The sequence below is a fragment of the Hoplias malabaricus genome, unplaced genomic scaffold, assembly GCF_029633855.1.
Source record: "Hoplias malabaricus isolate fHopMal1 unplaced genomic scaffold, fHopMal1.hap1 scaffold_63, whole genome shotgun sequence".
In the NCBI taxonomy this organism is placed as follows: domain Eukaryota; kingdom Metazoa; phylum Chordata; class Actinopteri; order Characiformes; family Erythrinidae; genus Hoplias; species Hoplias malabaricus.
Window position 1 is genome coordinate 12,389 of NW_027101002.1, and position 13,525 is coordinate 25,913.

The 13,525-nt window shown below is 44.5% G+C and overlaps 1 protein-coding gene across 2 annotated transcripts; it reads left to right on the forward strand.

Moving 5' to 3' along the window:
• The first annotated feature begins 312 nt into the window (after nucleotides 1–312).
• Nucleotides 313–6,024, forward strand: spata2 (spermatogenesis associated 2). 2 transcript variants are annotated; one of them, XM_066659072.1, is made up of 3 exons: nucleotides 313–421; nucleotides 2,839–3,644; nucleotides 4,077–6,024. In XM_066659072.1, exons 2-3 carry the CDS (start codon nucleotides 3,309–3,311, stop codon nucleotides 5,373–5,375), a joined length of 1,635 nt encoding a protein of 544 aa, XP_066515169.1. In that variant the 5' UTR covers nucleotides 313–421; nucleotides 2,839–3,308; the 3' UTR covers nucleotides 5,376–6,024. The 2 variants fall into 2 exon arrangements, with proteins under 2 accessions (XP_066515169.1, XP_066515170.1); XM_066659073.1 differs by lacking the exon at nucleotides 313–421 and adding an exon at nucleotides 506–548.
• The last annotated feature ends 7,501 nt before the right edge of the window (nucleotides 6,025–13,525 follow it).

The window sequence follows — 13,525 nt, forward strand, 5'->3', positions numbered from 1 at the left end:
AGTGTCCCTGTGACTGCACTTGTGCCATTGTGATCCAAAGAGGTTACTGTGACAGCACCCTATTGGTCCCCACCAGCACTACACCAAGCTTTTCTAGGAGGTCTCCCGTTCAAGTTCTGACCAGGACTAAACCTGCTTAGACTTAGTGGAGGTGCACGTATTAATATTTAGGTCTGCTGCTTTCTTGTAAAAAAAACAAAACAGCAGGTGTGTTTTCGTGTAGGTAATGTCCATATCTGAATATGGGTCCTAAAGTTTTAATAAAATCGATTAAACCACCCACCGCTCCCCCCTCTCCCCCACTCCGGATCAACAACACTGACAAAACCAACGCACGTCGCTGTTTGACGTACACACGTGTGAGGCCGATGGCGTCGCGCATGCGCAGAGCGGCTGATGGGGATTTCCAGTGTAGAGGAAGGTAAGCGCAGGTGGCGTCTGAGAGAAATGTGGACAAATTACAAACTATAGCATTGTGAGGTACAAAGCCAGGGGCTGGGAAAATGTTATGGGCGTTTCTGAGTCGGAATGCCGGCGTTGGAGTCTCGGTAAGGGAAATAGTTTGAGAGAAAACCCGTTGTTTAGCGGGAGAGTTAGCCGGTTAGCTTCGTTAGCTCGGAGGCTTCGGAGCTAAGCTGGGCGTCTCTTGACTGAGCTAGAGATATACGGATTGATTTTACAGCCTGGGACTGTTACTTTCATCCATTTAGGGCTTTGTGTTGTGGGTAGCCCTTAAAAATACTGTATCTGAGTGAAGACAGAGCTATTTTTGCTGTTTTAAAAATAACAGCTTTGCTTTAACGTTAACCAGCAGTGCGCATCTATAATATGAACCTTCACTGGGCTCCCTGTGTCGAATTATCCATTCCACCTTAAATGTTGCAGCATTTCCATTCTGGTGTCTCACTCTGTACCGTTTAATGTGTCTCTTATCACTCACCATTTGTCACAGTTATAACACTCTTCTCATTTTCCCATTCCACCTTAAACGGTGCAGCAGCTCCATTCTAGCGCCCTTTAAATGCCAGATAGCATTTAAGGTGGCACGGAAAATTAGGAAAAAGGTGGCAACCTGAGTGTCAGCCTATTTTAGTGCACCTTAAATGGAGCAGCTGGGGATGATAGTGTAAATGCTGCACTATTTAAGGTGGAACGGAAAATTCGACATAAAGAGATAGTGAGCTTAGATTTGGAAGCGTTTTGAGAGTGATCCCATGTTTAGAGGCGCGGGGGGGGGGGTATTTTGCTGTAATGTGTCGCAAGCTGTATGTTATCATTCTGTATGTGCTGCTCATGTGTAGGAAGAGATACAGGATGCATGGACAGTGAGGGGAAGGGTGTGTATGTGCAGAAAGACCAGATACGTTCAGCTTGGGTCCAACTTTTATGAAAAAAAATCTTTCAATGCCTTGTATCAGGCCAGTTGCACTTATTAGGGTTGATATTGTATTAACCTAGGGGTGTTCTAGTGGTAGCTAACATTCTCAGAAAAGCTGACACTCTAGTGGTGCTTTTGCTAGTTGGGAAACATAATAGTACAGTATATGATGATAATAATTGTATGCTTTGAAGTTGTGTTTATAGTTATGTTTTATATGCCCCGTTTTATTTTACATAATAAAAGCTTAAACATGTTCCCTTCTCTGTAACGTAACTTTAGGGCACACACCTGGACTTTAAAACCAACATAGTATCTTTTAAAGGTACTATATCTTTTGTTTTTCCTCAGAGAATGTAGGTGATATAGAAAATATATGACTGTGCTTCGTTAAACTCATAATAGAGTGTTTGAAACTTGCATTTGGACTCAGATTACTGTCTTATCATGATAGCGCTCCGGTATAACGTAGCCCACCTCCCTTTCCATGCCCCGGGACGAAGCTCAAGCCTGAAATATTTGACATAAGGACTGTGACGATCACTGCATGGCACTTCATGGCCATCTTTGGTGATTTGTGGTGAATTGAAGCGAGAAAAGGGAGGTCAATGCTCGCCTTTATTCCCCGGTGAAGTCAGGATCACTGTGGGAGCCGTCTCACCCTGGTGTACAGTGGGTGTACTTAGGGTTGCCAGATTTTACTGAATGGCTGAGTGTATGTGGCACGTGAAGTATTCGTATTACAGCGTAGGCTAACTGACCTGAAGCCAGATGCACGTATAGGTTTATGGAATATTTTATATACATTTTTACGCAGGTAATTTTAGCTAATCATGCTGAACTGTTTGGCATGTGATGGCATTTTCGGCAGGTTCAGCATTTCCAAACGCACTGCATCATTTTCAGATTCATCAGTGCTTTATTAATTCATTCACAGAAACTAAAGTACACTTTTAATGGGAGAAAAATATATAATTTAGGAACATTGTTTCCAGAGCGTGTTTCTTTGGATTTTATTGGAAAAAATTTGAGGTTTGAGACCTAGCCACAGAGACCATTCCTGATGTAAACCTATGAACGGATGAACAAATGTATGAATGAGTGAGACAGACTGGGTCAGACCTAGAATGACACTTGGTCTATATACACGAATGGTGCTAGACGTTACAATGGGTTGACTGTACCAGCAAACAGCACCACAAAACCTCAAAATCAGACACCTGGCAACCCTACCCATGCTGCTGAGGCTGTACACTAGTGTCCTGGACCAGCTGGTGTAGGGGGATGCATGCTCGGGTGTGTGCGTGCACGTGTGCCTGCTCTGCACTATTGGCATTGTGTCTGCAGGCGAAGCTGCGAAAGGCAGAAGCGAAGCCCACGCTGATTACACTGCAGCCTCTGAATAAGTTCCCAGCTCTTTTTACATTATTCAACTGGATTTTCTTTGTGTTTATTTTCAGCTGGCAGCACACACCGACGACGATAGTCTTTGTCAGTGGCCTCAGTAAAAGTTGACCTTGAACTCATTGCTGTTTGCGCAACCCTAAGAGTAACATCGCAGAAGGTGAAGACTGAGGGTTTCTCCGTGCTTTTTCCTCTTCCTGTTTCCCATCTTTCTTACCCTGCTGCCTTCAGGGCACTGTGGCTAATGAGGCATCCAGAGATAGCCACCAGCGCAGACATGAACTCGAGGCAAGCGGCCTGCTAAATTAAGCCGAGAGGCAGGCCTCAGTTTCGACACCTCCTCGCTCTCCTCTTTCTGCCTAATCACATATCTGGAGGATGATTGTGTCACCCTGATTTTACACCCTCAGTTCTGCCTGGAGGTCTGTGGCCAGGGGGGCTTCTGACATGGCCTGAGGGAGCCTCCCACGCTTTGGGGGAGTGACCGAAGAGACTGTCACAGCCTAAAGCGGCCCACTGCCACCAGATGGATGCCAAGCTTCGAGAGGACCTTTTCCGGCGGTATGTGGCGTCCTTGGAGAAGCGTCTGGAGGAAGGAATCGGAGGAGAAGGAGGGGACGGTGGTCAGGGATCTGCGAGCGAGGAAGCTCTCATCTCCACAGCCACAGCCCTGCTGGGGGCATATCAGCCGGACCCAGGGCACCGCTTCCGCTTGGTCCGCTTCTACGACATTGTGGAGAATTCGCTCCGCACTCTGAAGTGCGCCAACTTGCGAACGCTCGAAACAGCCTTCTCCACACTGGAGAAGGTGTGCACCAACCTGCTGCTGTTTCCCTGGAAGAAGGAGTTTCGCTGTATTAAGGTAGGCTGAGAAACTACTGCAGATGGCATGGAGTCATTTTCATACAGATAGTGTAGACCAAACCAATACGTTCTTTTAACTAGTTTTGAAAAGCGATGTTTTTAATTAAAGGAGACATCGTGTACTCATTTTCCACAAGGCACAGGACATTTCTGGGGTCTTAATAAAACATCTGTTTCTCCACAACAGCATTCTCCCCCAATCTAAACAGCCCCTTTTCAGAACGGGCGCTTCCAGCGCCTGTTCCTTTAAATGATAATGAGCCGCTCGCTGTTCACCCCGACCCCGAGCGCACAGCAGTGAGGAGCTGGTTTTTAGGTTGTTTTTGCTCAGTCTTTACTCAGTGATCTTATTTTTCTTCCCTCATTGTTTGTTTTGCCCATCATCTGTATAATATATAAGATTAATTGCTGATTTCTTCTCTGGCTGCAGACTTTCACAGGGCCGTATGTATACCAACTCCAATCTGCGATTTGCGAGACGGACCTGAGGACTCTGCTTCGCTCCATGGGTTACTCCCGAGATCAGGAGCTGCAGTACGTCGTCCGTGAGCAGCACGGTGGATCTCCGCACTTACGACAGCTGTCCTTCGAACTGCTGCTGGCCCAGGCCGAATGCCGTCTGCTAGCCGAGGTGGTGGCGTTATCCAGGGGCACAGCCTCTGAGCTGGAGGCCGTGGAAGTGAGGAGGAACACCAGGGAAGATGCTGTAGGGTGTGCCGATGCCCTCCGCAGACGAGAGAGTCTGACCGGAGACATGACCCGCTTGTCTGTGCGGCCTGTGGATATTGACCGTGCTCATTTGAGGCGTAGCGGCCGGCCGTCCAAGTCCGTGGATGTGACGGATAGCGCCGGCCACTGGCACCAAGCCAGCAAACCTGTTTTAAAGGCGTCTCTGAGCCTTCGCAAGGAGCCGCTGTTTGTAGACGCAGAGGAGGACCTAAAGGACGAAATCATCCGTCCGGGGACTTCTCTCCATCCCATTATCGCTCCTCCTTCTCACAGTCCAGTGGCCGACTTCTTCCCTATTCAGTCTCCTCCGTCTGAGCCGTACCCTTACCACTTATCTTCCCTGGACGAGATCGATCTGTACACAGAGAGAGGCCTAGGAGGACGCCAGACGCCTTCCAGGCCGCCAAGTCGCGAAGCCAGGGACAGCTGGGCCATCAAAAGCCACGGCATGAAGTGCCAGGGCTGCGGATTGGGCTGCCCAACTCTGTCCTCCTGTCAGAGGTGCGATATGATCCTGTGTCCGTCCTGCCATGCTGTGGACCCCATGCCGTGCTGCGGTTTCCAGGACTATCCAAAAACCTCCCGTCCTCTGGATGGATATATGCCCGTGAAGGAGAAGCTCTCGGTCTACTCTAGCTCAGCCCATGCTCATACCCACCCTCACCCCCACCCACACCCTTTACCCCATTCCCACTCTCAGTCTCCACTGCTGGACAAGCCTATGATCAGCACCAAGCTTTTCCCCAACAAGCCCCTGACCCTGAGCGCGCCGAGCCCCACTGGTGGTGAGAGGCTGAGCTCCGGAGGATCCCGCTGCGGCTTCTGCAACAAGCCAGGGGCTTCCCAAACTTGCATAAATTGCTCCAAGGTGTCGTGTGACTCCTGCATGAGCCTGTACGCCAGCGACATGTGCACGCGCAAGAGCTTACATCACAATTTCGTACCCAACCACCAGCTCAACTACAAATCCAGCACCATATCTCACCTGGTTTACCGATAGGCATCGTGCCTGTGGAGATCCAGTGTTCACTGACTGACTGACTGACTTTCTCTCTCTCTCTCTCTCTCTCTCTCTCTCTCTCTCTCTCTCTCTCGCTCTCTCCTTCTCTCTCTCAGAGGTTTCATATCAACTCTGGAATGCAAATCTTCCTCGCAGAGCTAAGAGTCAACTCTTATTTTCTCCATTTTTTCTTCCTTGTAGAAATTCAGGCTGTAATTTAAATTTCATTTATTTTCTTCCTTATGTTTCATTCTCTCTCTCTCTCTCTCTCTCTCTCTCTCTGACTCTCTCTCTCTCTTATCGTCCAGTCATGTGATCTTGTCGTTCTTCCCACTCTTTTAACCTGCCTTGACTTCATAAATGAATTGAAGAGGAAATGAACAAAGCCAAAATCTGGAACAAAAAAAAAAAAATCCATCCGCGATTGACAGATGGAGGTGGACTAGAAAAAGGGAATAAAAAAAATACAAAACAACAACCATATGCAACATATAGGACCATGCAGTTGTGCAAAGACCTCTCCCTGAAAATGAATTACACGCCGAGGACATTTTCAGGCTTGAACAACTGATCAAAGAGGAAAAAAACAAAAACAAAAAAAACACTGGAATTTAATAGTATATATTTTGAATCTTAATTCTATAGGTCTGTGTGAGACTGTTCAAAGGGCAGGGTGGGTTTCTGGGTGACTGGGTGGGGTGGGTGGGCTGTTCTCAGTGGTGAATTTCCATCAGAACGTCTAGTGAGACAGTAGATTGAGACAGTGAGACGTCAATGAGAAATACTATGTTGGGAATCAATTCAGAGTCATTAGTCTGTCCAACCTGCTGCTGTTTCGGGGGGGATACAAATCAGGCCGGGACGTTTACACCCTGATGGCATTGATGGTGTTCTAGTGTGGCTTGTTCCGCGATTGGCCAGCAGTATTCAGTGCAATGCATTCTTTTGTTTTTTTCTTTGTGCATAATTAATGTGATTTTAAACTAGCTAGCATAGTGCAAAGTTGGCTCTGTTTTTCTTTGTGCTCTCACAGTGTTACAGTGTGTAAAGGCTACACATCGCTTTGCCTAGTGGGCAGAGTAAATCTAGTCTCTGAAGTAAGCTCCCTTACCTCTGGCTTTGTTAGTTACATGGTCATTAGGCATTTTATAACAGTAATAGGCATTTTAACATAGTGTCTTGTTGTTTTTCAGCTTTAAACACTTCCATTTGGACTTGTTTTAACGATGCTTAAATGACCGCATCTCTCTTTAACCGTGTGTGTGTTGGGTTTGTCGTAAGTGCAGCCTATCAGCTTCACCGGTGTGATGCTACAAAGTGACTCGTCAACGAAATCAGGGTGTAAGACTCCACGGCACTGATGATAATCTTCCTAAGGCTACAGGTTGGTGCCAGTCACACATTCACCTCATTGGTTTTCTTAGGTTCGGAAAAGATGGCGATTTCTTGGACTACACCCACTTCATTTACGTAGATTCCCACTCCCACAACTCGCAAGCACACTCCTTTTGGCACATGCTTTACATACCGTTTTTGTTCTTGAATACTAAACAGTTTACAGGCATTAGCAGCTGTCCAACTACGCCATCATCTGGCCTCGCGTGTTAGACGAAGACTGAGGTTTCTGGGAGTCAGGATTCAGTTTCACAAAGCAAGATTTCTCAGTGAGCCAGGTGAATTAAATCAACGTAGCTCAACCTGAAAAGTAATAGTAATAGTTATCAATTATTACTTGCAAATGAAATAGGTGATGCCATTGGGTTAATAATTGCTGCCTGTTTCTGTTCATATGTTGTAAGCCATTTTGTGATTTAAGGCCTAATACCTGAAAACATAAACATTTCAGGATTTCAGTTGTTTTGAATGTGTGCACTCCCTCTAAGTGGTTTACCGTATTACACAGCTGCACCGTATGGACATAAAATGTGAACTGGTTGAAAGTGCAAATTGCAAAAGCATTAGGGCTTGGCCCGAGTATTCGGTGCAAGTTTATGACTATGCCCTTTTAATATAAGGGTTGCAATATTTACAGGTTATTTTTTTTTATCAAATAAAATTTGAACCTGAATCCTTACGTCCATATTTGACATATTTGGTAACTTACTTCCTTTAGACCAAAAGTTAAGCTTGGGCTGGTAAGGTCTGGGCCGTTCTCCAGCTTACTGAGGAATTTTGCTTTTGGAAATAGTGCAATAATCCTATGTACAGTTTGGTGAGTTGCTTGGTTACCAGCAGGTGTGACTGAACTTCACAGATATCACGTTTTAGATGGTTTAGAACTGGGAAATCTCAAAACTGTGCTCGGTTCGGACCTTTCAGGACCGTGTTTGTGCTCCTCTTGGTCTGAGTTTTGTTTCCCGTTCTTTCCCATTGCAACACTAATCATGCTCAAATGTAATATAAAGGTTTGAAGTTATAGGAGTCAAATTTATAACGGATTTATTTATTCTTCTACCAAGAGTGTTTCCAAGATGCCATACGCACACACTCATTTTATAGCTGTCTATGTTCGGGACTTCTTTGAACAAACCAGTTTACCAGCTGAGTTTGCGACTGAGCCTCCCTGCTTTGTGTGAAAAATACAAGGAAATAATGTTTATAAGCTTCACAAAGCAAGGGCTAAAGAACTCATCAGGGAAACTGACACGGCCAGCAGACGCAAGCTAAACGATGTGAAGTAGTTCTAGGTGAATAAGGGCCGATTTTACCAGGACTGCATGGTGTGTGTGTGTCATGTTGTGTGATGGGTAAATGTTAGGGCTATGACGATACATTGGTGCAATGACTTGTCATGATATTAAAATGATGAAGGATGATATTGTTAGACGCTGCGGTGTAATTTTTGATGTATAGATCATTTAGGTAATTTCTTGCGCTGATTGTAAGGTTTGAGACATCCATGAACACAACGTGGAAGAAAACCACTGTCAAATGTTTCTTCAATGCTCAATACTGTGATATCAGTAACTACTTCTAGAAAGTTCTGACCTTTCCACAACAGCCCTCATAGCCCTCGGTCGTCTGTGCGGGTTCATGATGAAGAAGCCAAATGCCCAAGTGAGATTGACAAGCACAGACACTAGTCATATATTTATGGTCTTTAACCTCGGTAAACCCAGGCCTTTGATTCATTTTGGTACAGACTGGATGAGGAATTATTCTTTCTCTGAAGTAGTACACAAATATGGCTGTGGTTTTCTGGATGCAGACTCTTCAGAAGCTCCACAGTCTGATATTTTCCAGATGTTTCAACACCAAACTCTCAACATTGGGATATGAGCGTGTAGGATGGAGTATATTCACAAGTTGTATTTACTCAAATATTGGTGACTGCTTCCAGTTTGCAGTGTTCCTTGTTGAAATGATAAAAGCTGCTGCTTGGAATTGCATTCCCAAAGCAGTGTAAATGGCAATTCAGTGTACATCTGGAATATTTATTTCTCTATTTGTGTCCAGCTTAACATCCAGGAGAGGTTAGAAACTTGACAAGAGTGTTTTGGCCGTTCGCAACAAAGGACCATATGCGTGAATTGAAAACCTTTAAAAGACACTGGTCGATGCCCTCTATTTAAAATAAAGCAGTAGTTTCAACTGTTTATTAGGGAGTATTTCTCAGCGTAACCATTTGCTCGTGGTGAAAAAAACCCATGCTCTTTATCTGCACCTGGCAATACTACTAAAAAGTTGGCTGATACATTTTTTTTGTTGATGTTGGAATGGCTCAGTTTAAATCAACACTAGGCACTAATTTTACCTTAAAATTATGGATTAAATATCATTGTGATGCTCCACTGATCTGTGATTGGGAGAATAGAGCCTCTGTCTGTACGATTCTAGGCTCAGCACTGCAGGAATGGCACTATGTAACTTCTGGAGTAGGGTGGTATGCCCAATCCCATGCCCCTTGATTCCCAGACAGTGCTATAAAAGGATACTACAATCTGCATATTACCTTGGGTTCCTTTTAATGACATCTACAGTTAAACTAATATTAAAATATATTGACATGTCCCTTTACGATTGGAAAAGTGGTACTTGTGCAGATCCTATTCACGTGCAAATGGAGGTTTTGGTCTGTTTTTATGGAGATACTCCTCCAACAGTGTTTTTGGAAACGCAAAACGACTCATCCTCGTACAGTATGACATCACAACACAGCGTGAAGCAGCTCATAAACACGTCTACTGCTGTACATCTTTGGGTATATGCTTTTAGCTGCTCATGTAAATGTTAAAAAAGAAAATGGAGTGCATTTTCAGTGAGCTAACGTTCCATTTTTTTGTGGAGGGGAGGCCAAACACAGCTTAAAAAAACATCAGATAACTCTCAATATTAGTAATATGGCTGCCCTTCAAAGATGGTCCCAAACCCCTTTTTCTCCAGGGTTGTGTGAACATGTCGAACCGGTTCTTTCCAAACCAGGTTTGGTTTGCTTTCTTCAGCATGTGCTTCTAGATCTGATATGTATCGTATGTGTGGACACGCAACGTGAATGTGAACGCTCAGATCAGATTTCATGTGTCTTTTGCTTGACCACAAGATTATTGCTGTCATCATCGGCCAGCACCGGCAGAGACTTGGAGGACTCGTTTCCTTTAAAGTACACAGCAGGTGATTGAACTACAGCTTCTGTCCCAAAATAATGTGTCGAATGTTAGAAAAGGAGCTATGAATCATAATCAATGAATAGTCTGCGTCCAGAAAATGGTTCCCAGATTCAACAGAAGCTGATTCAAAGAAATAAGGAAGTTCATCTAAGCTCCACCCACTTATGTTCATTCGTAGCAACAGTTGCTAGGCAGGACATGCTTTCTGTATCTGACCCAATGGAAGATAAAGTGGTATTAGTGAAACGTAGTCTTAAGATGGAGCAGGTGGAATTGAGCTAGCATTATTACGTTGTCATTACATCGTTTTTTAATCACTGTTTTTCTTTGTTAGTGTTAATAGTTTTTATTAGTTATGAGTCCAGTTAGCAGTGGACAATTAAATGTACCTGGTTCCATGGGTCAGGTACCTGATTTGGCCAGTGGAAAAGCAAAAGAGCTCAGTCGAGAGCTGCCATGCACTGGAAAAGTGCCATTTGGGATGAAATGATCTGATTCAGAATTCCTGTTCTGTGGAATAACCCCCCACCACCCAGTTTTCTGGTGCCCTTGTTTTTGGTAGCTCAATTTGGTCAGTGTCTGAAGTCAAGCATAAACATAATGAGACTGAAACTGCAATTGTGGGCGGAGCTTAGGCAGGTGAATTGCACCATAGGCCAAAAAGAAAACGCAGTCATTAAACGATGCTTTGTGCCAAATACTCAGCAATTCTACCACCACCGCTGTCCAGTCAGTCCCTCTGTACGTTTGGGCATTATCTGAGCCACTTAGAATCGACCTCTCAGAGGTGTGTTATAAAGCTCCACCCTCTCTCTCTCTCTCTCTCTGTGGTGATCTAATAGCTGATGAAGTTGTGGTCATGTGTGAATAAACCCAGCATGCTCTGTATGTAAACTCTCATCCCCCTTATTTCTTCTGTTCTCCCTTGCTCTCCCTCCATCATCTCCTCTTTCTCCTCGTCTCTTCCTTATTCTTGCTTTTTTCTTCCTCCCCCATCCCCCTTTTCTGAACTGTCTGAAGGGAGCGTCTTTGTTCCACACCAATCTGTGAAAGTCTGAACTCTCTCTCATTGTTTTTAACAACGTTTTACCTTTAGGGGGTGGAAGGGTGGGAGGGGGGTTGTTGGGGAAGGCATCTGCGAAACTTGTTTGTTCGGTGAAAATATGAAAATATATATAAATATATAAATATATATCTATAAAAATATATATATAAATGAATAAAAAGCGATGATTTTATAAAATAATTTCAAGAATAAAATTCTGTCAAAAAAAAAAGGACCCGTTTGTTGAGAATTGTGCTTTAATCCGAGTCGAGGCTCTGGATGTTCACTAAGATGCTGTTTATACAGAGGCCATTAATGACTCCTTTTTAAATCCAGGAGGTAGAGAGGGGCGATGGGATCTAGAACACATTGTGCAACATCAGTGCTTTCCCCCACCTTGACTTCTGGTTGAATGCCTTCAAATCCTCACAGAAATGTTCCAGGATCCAGTCTATATCCTTCTTAAACCAGCTGAAGATCCTCTTACAGCAAAGTAGGGCACACCTTCTGTTAAAGTAACACTAGATGGTGTATGTGCCTTAAAATAGAGCCTCTGTTGTTGCTTCTCGGGGTGCTGCACTGAAGAAACCGCACTATGTCTTTTGAAAGAGGGCAGGAACATAAAAGGAAATGCTTCATCTGCTTACAACGTGCATTCACGTTTCTCATTTCTTTCTCTCTGTGCAGAGAGCTGTGGCTCAGAAGACTCCGCCCTCTGAAATCAGTTTATAAACAACACGGAGAACACACTGCACTATCTGCCGCTGTGTCACATGATTATGGGCAGCTGTGGAAGGTTGGGGGCGGTGGGAGTGAAGGAAGAGCACTGTCCTTCTCTCTTAATCCACAGCTGAGGTGCCCTTGAGTGAGGCAACGAACCCACAACTGCTGCCCACCGCTCTGTGTGTGTGTTCACTGCCACAGAATTGTTTTTAACGCGGAGGTAGACACCACTTTATCATTAACGTCTAAAAAGACACACTGTCAGTGGTTAATTAAAAACATGTTATTTCTTACTAATTGAAGGAATAGGGTTTAGAAGACCGTTGGTCCTCCTCCCCAGCGGTGTTGGGAAACTCTAATAGGCGTCTTGCCTGTGACGTAGATGGTGGACAACACTCTAGAAGCTGCACTTAATTTAATGCAAAATGAGGAAAAGGTGTGTTGTTTTTGGCTGCAATCATTCAATGTACAGTGGGACATCTGTGAACAAATGGCCCAAAGATCCCAAAATATCCAGAAAATGGACTAAATTTGTCCACTTTAAACGGGCACTTTGGAAAGGACCCTCCGCTCACTCCGTTATCTGTAGCTCATTTCACTGGCGCTTTTCCAACAATATGGGCATGTAAGGACACCAACGAAAGGTGTTCAAGAGCGTCTGTAACATGGAGGTAAACAGGGTAAGGACACTCACTTCGCCTGTTTTAGTTGGTGTTAGTTAACGTTAGCTTGACTCGCTAAACTCGGTGTCTCAGATTATACTCGGCTACGTAGCTGCATTACGGAGGTTTATAGTGTCGGATGAATTCGAGTTCGAATTCGATCACGTTTACAAGAATAACGGTACCTCTACATTTGAGTTTAGCTTATTGCTAGGCTATTGTCATGAATAATGTTGGTTATTTAGCTAGATACTGTCATAACAGTCAGTCATAACGGTGTTTTACCGCGGCGTTGTTCAGCTGTTGTCCACCAGTGACGTCACGGTCGCGTTCGAGAATAGAGAGCTCGGGTTTTTCTCTCAATTTAATAAAATTGTCAGTTTTAAAGCAAATTAAGCTGCTGTTTTCATTTTAATTCATACTTATATCTGTCAGTAACTACAATAATGTGGAATATTCATGGAGGTCCATTAAGTGGTGCTTAGCCTTTAAAGGAACCAGAGCTGAAAGAAACTGTTCTGAACAGGGCTGTTTAGACGGGGAGAACGCTGCTGTGGGTTTGTTCCTTGTGGTGTTTTGACTAAAGCAGCTCACAGATGTTTCATTAAGACCCAGAACTGTGGAAGAGGGGGATCTCTTTAAGACACGTTCACAGTTGTCCATATTCTCTTAAATGGATTGATGTTTTTGAGCGTGACTGTGATTTGTGGTGAGGTGAGGATTGTCAACACTCGGGCAGTAAGAGGTCATGAAAAGGTGTGTGTGTTGGACTCAGCTCTGAACATAGTCTGGAGCTCTTCCTGCTGTTGTGAAAGTCCGGAATGTGTCCCTGGAGTGATGCGGAAACTCGGGAACAAAGCTGTGGGAAGTTAAACAACAATGACACTCCTCCCTCGTTGGTCCAACTTGTAGATGTAGAGTCAGAGACAGTAGCTCATCTGTCGCTGCACAGTGTGTGTCGCTCGTCCTCTAGTCCTTCATCAGTGACACAGGACGCTGTCGGCTGGATGTTTTTGGTCGGTGGACTGTTCTCAGTCCAGACACTGAGGGGTTTAAAAACTTCAGCAGCACTGCTGTGTCTGATCCACTCTACACCAGCACAACACACACTAA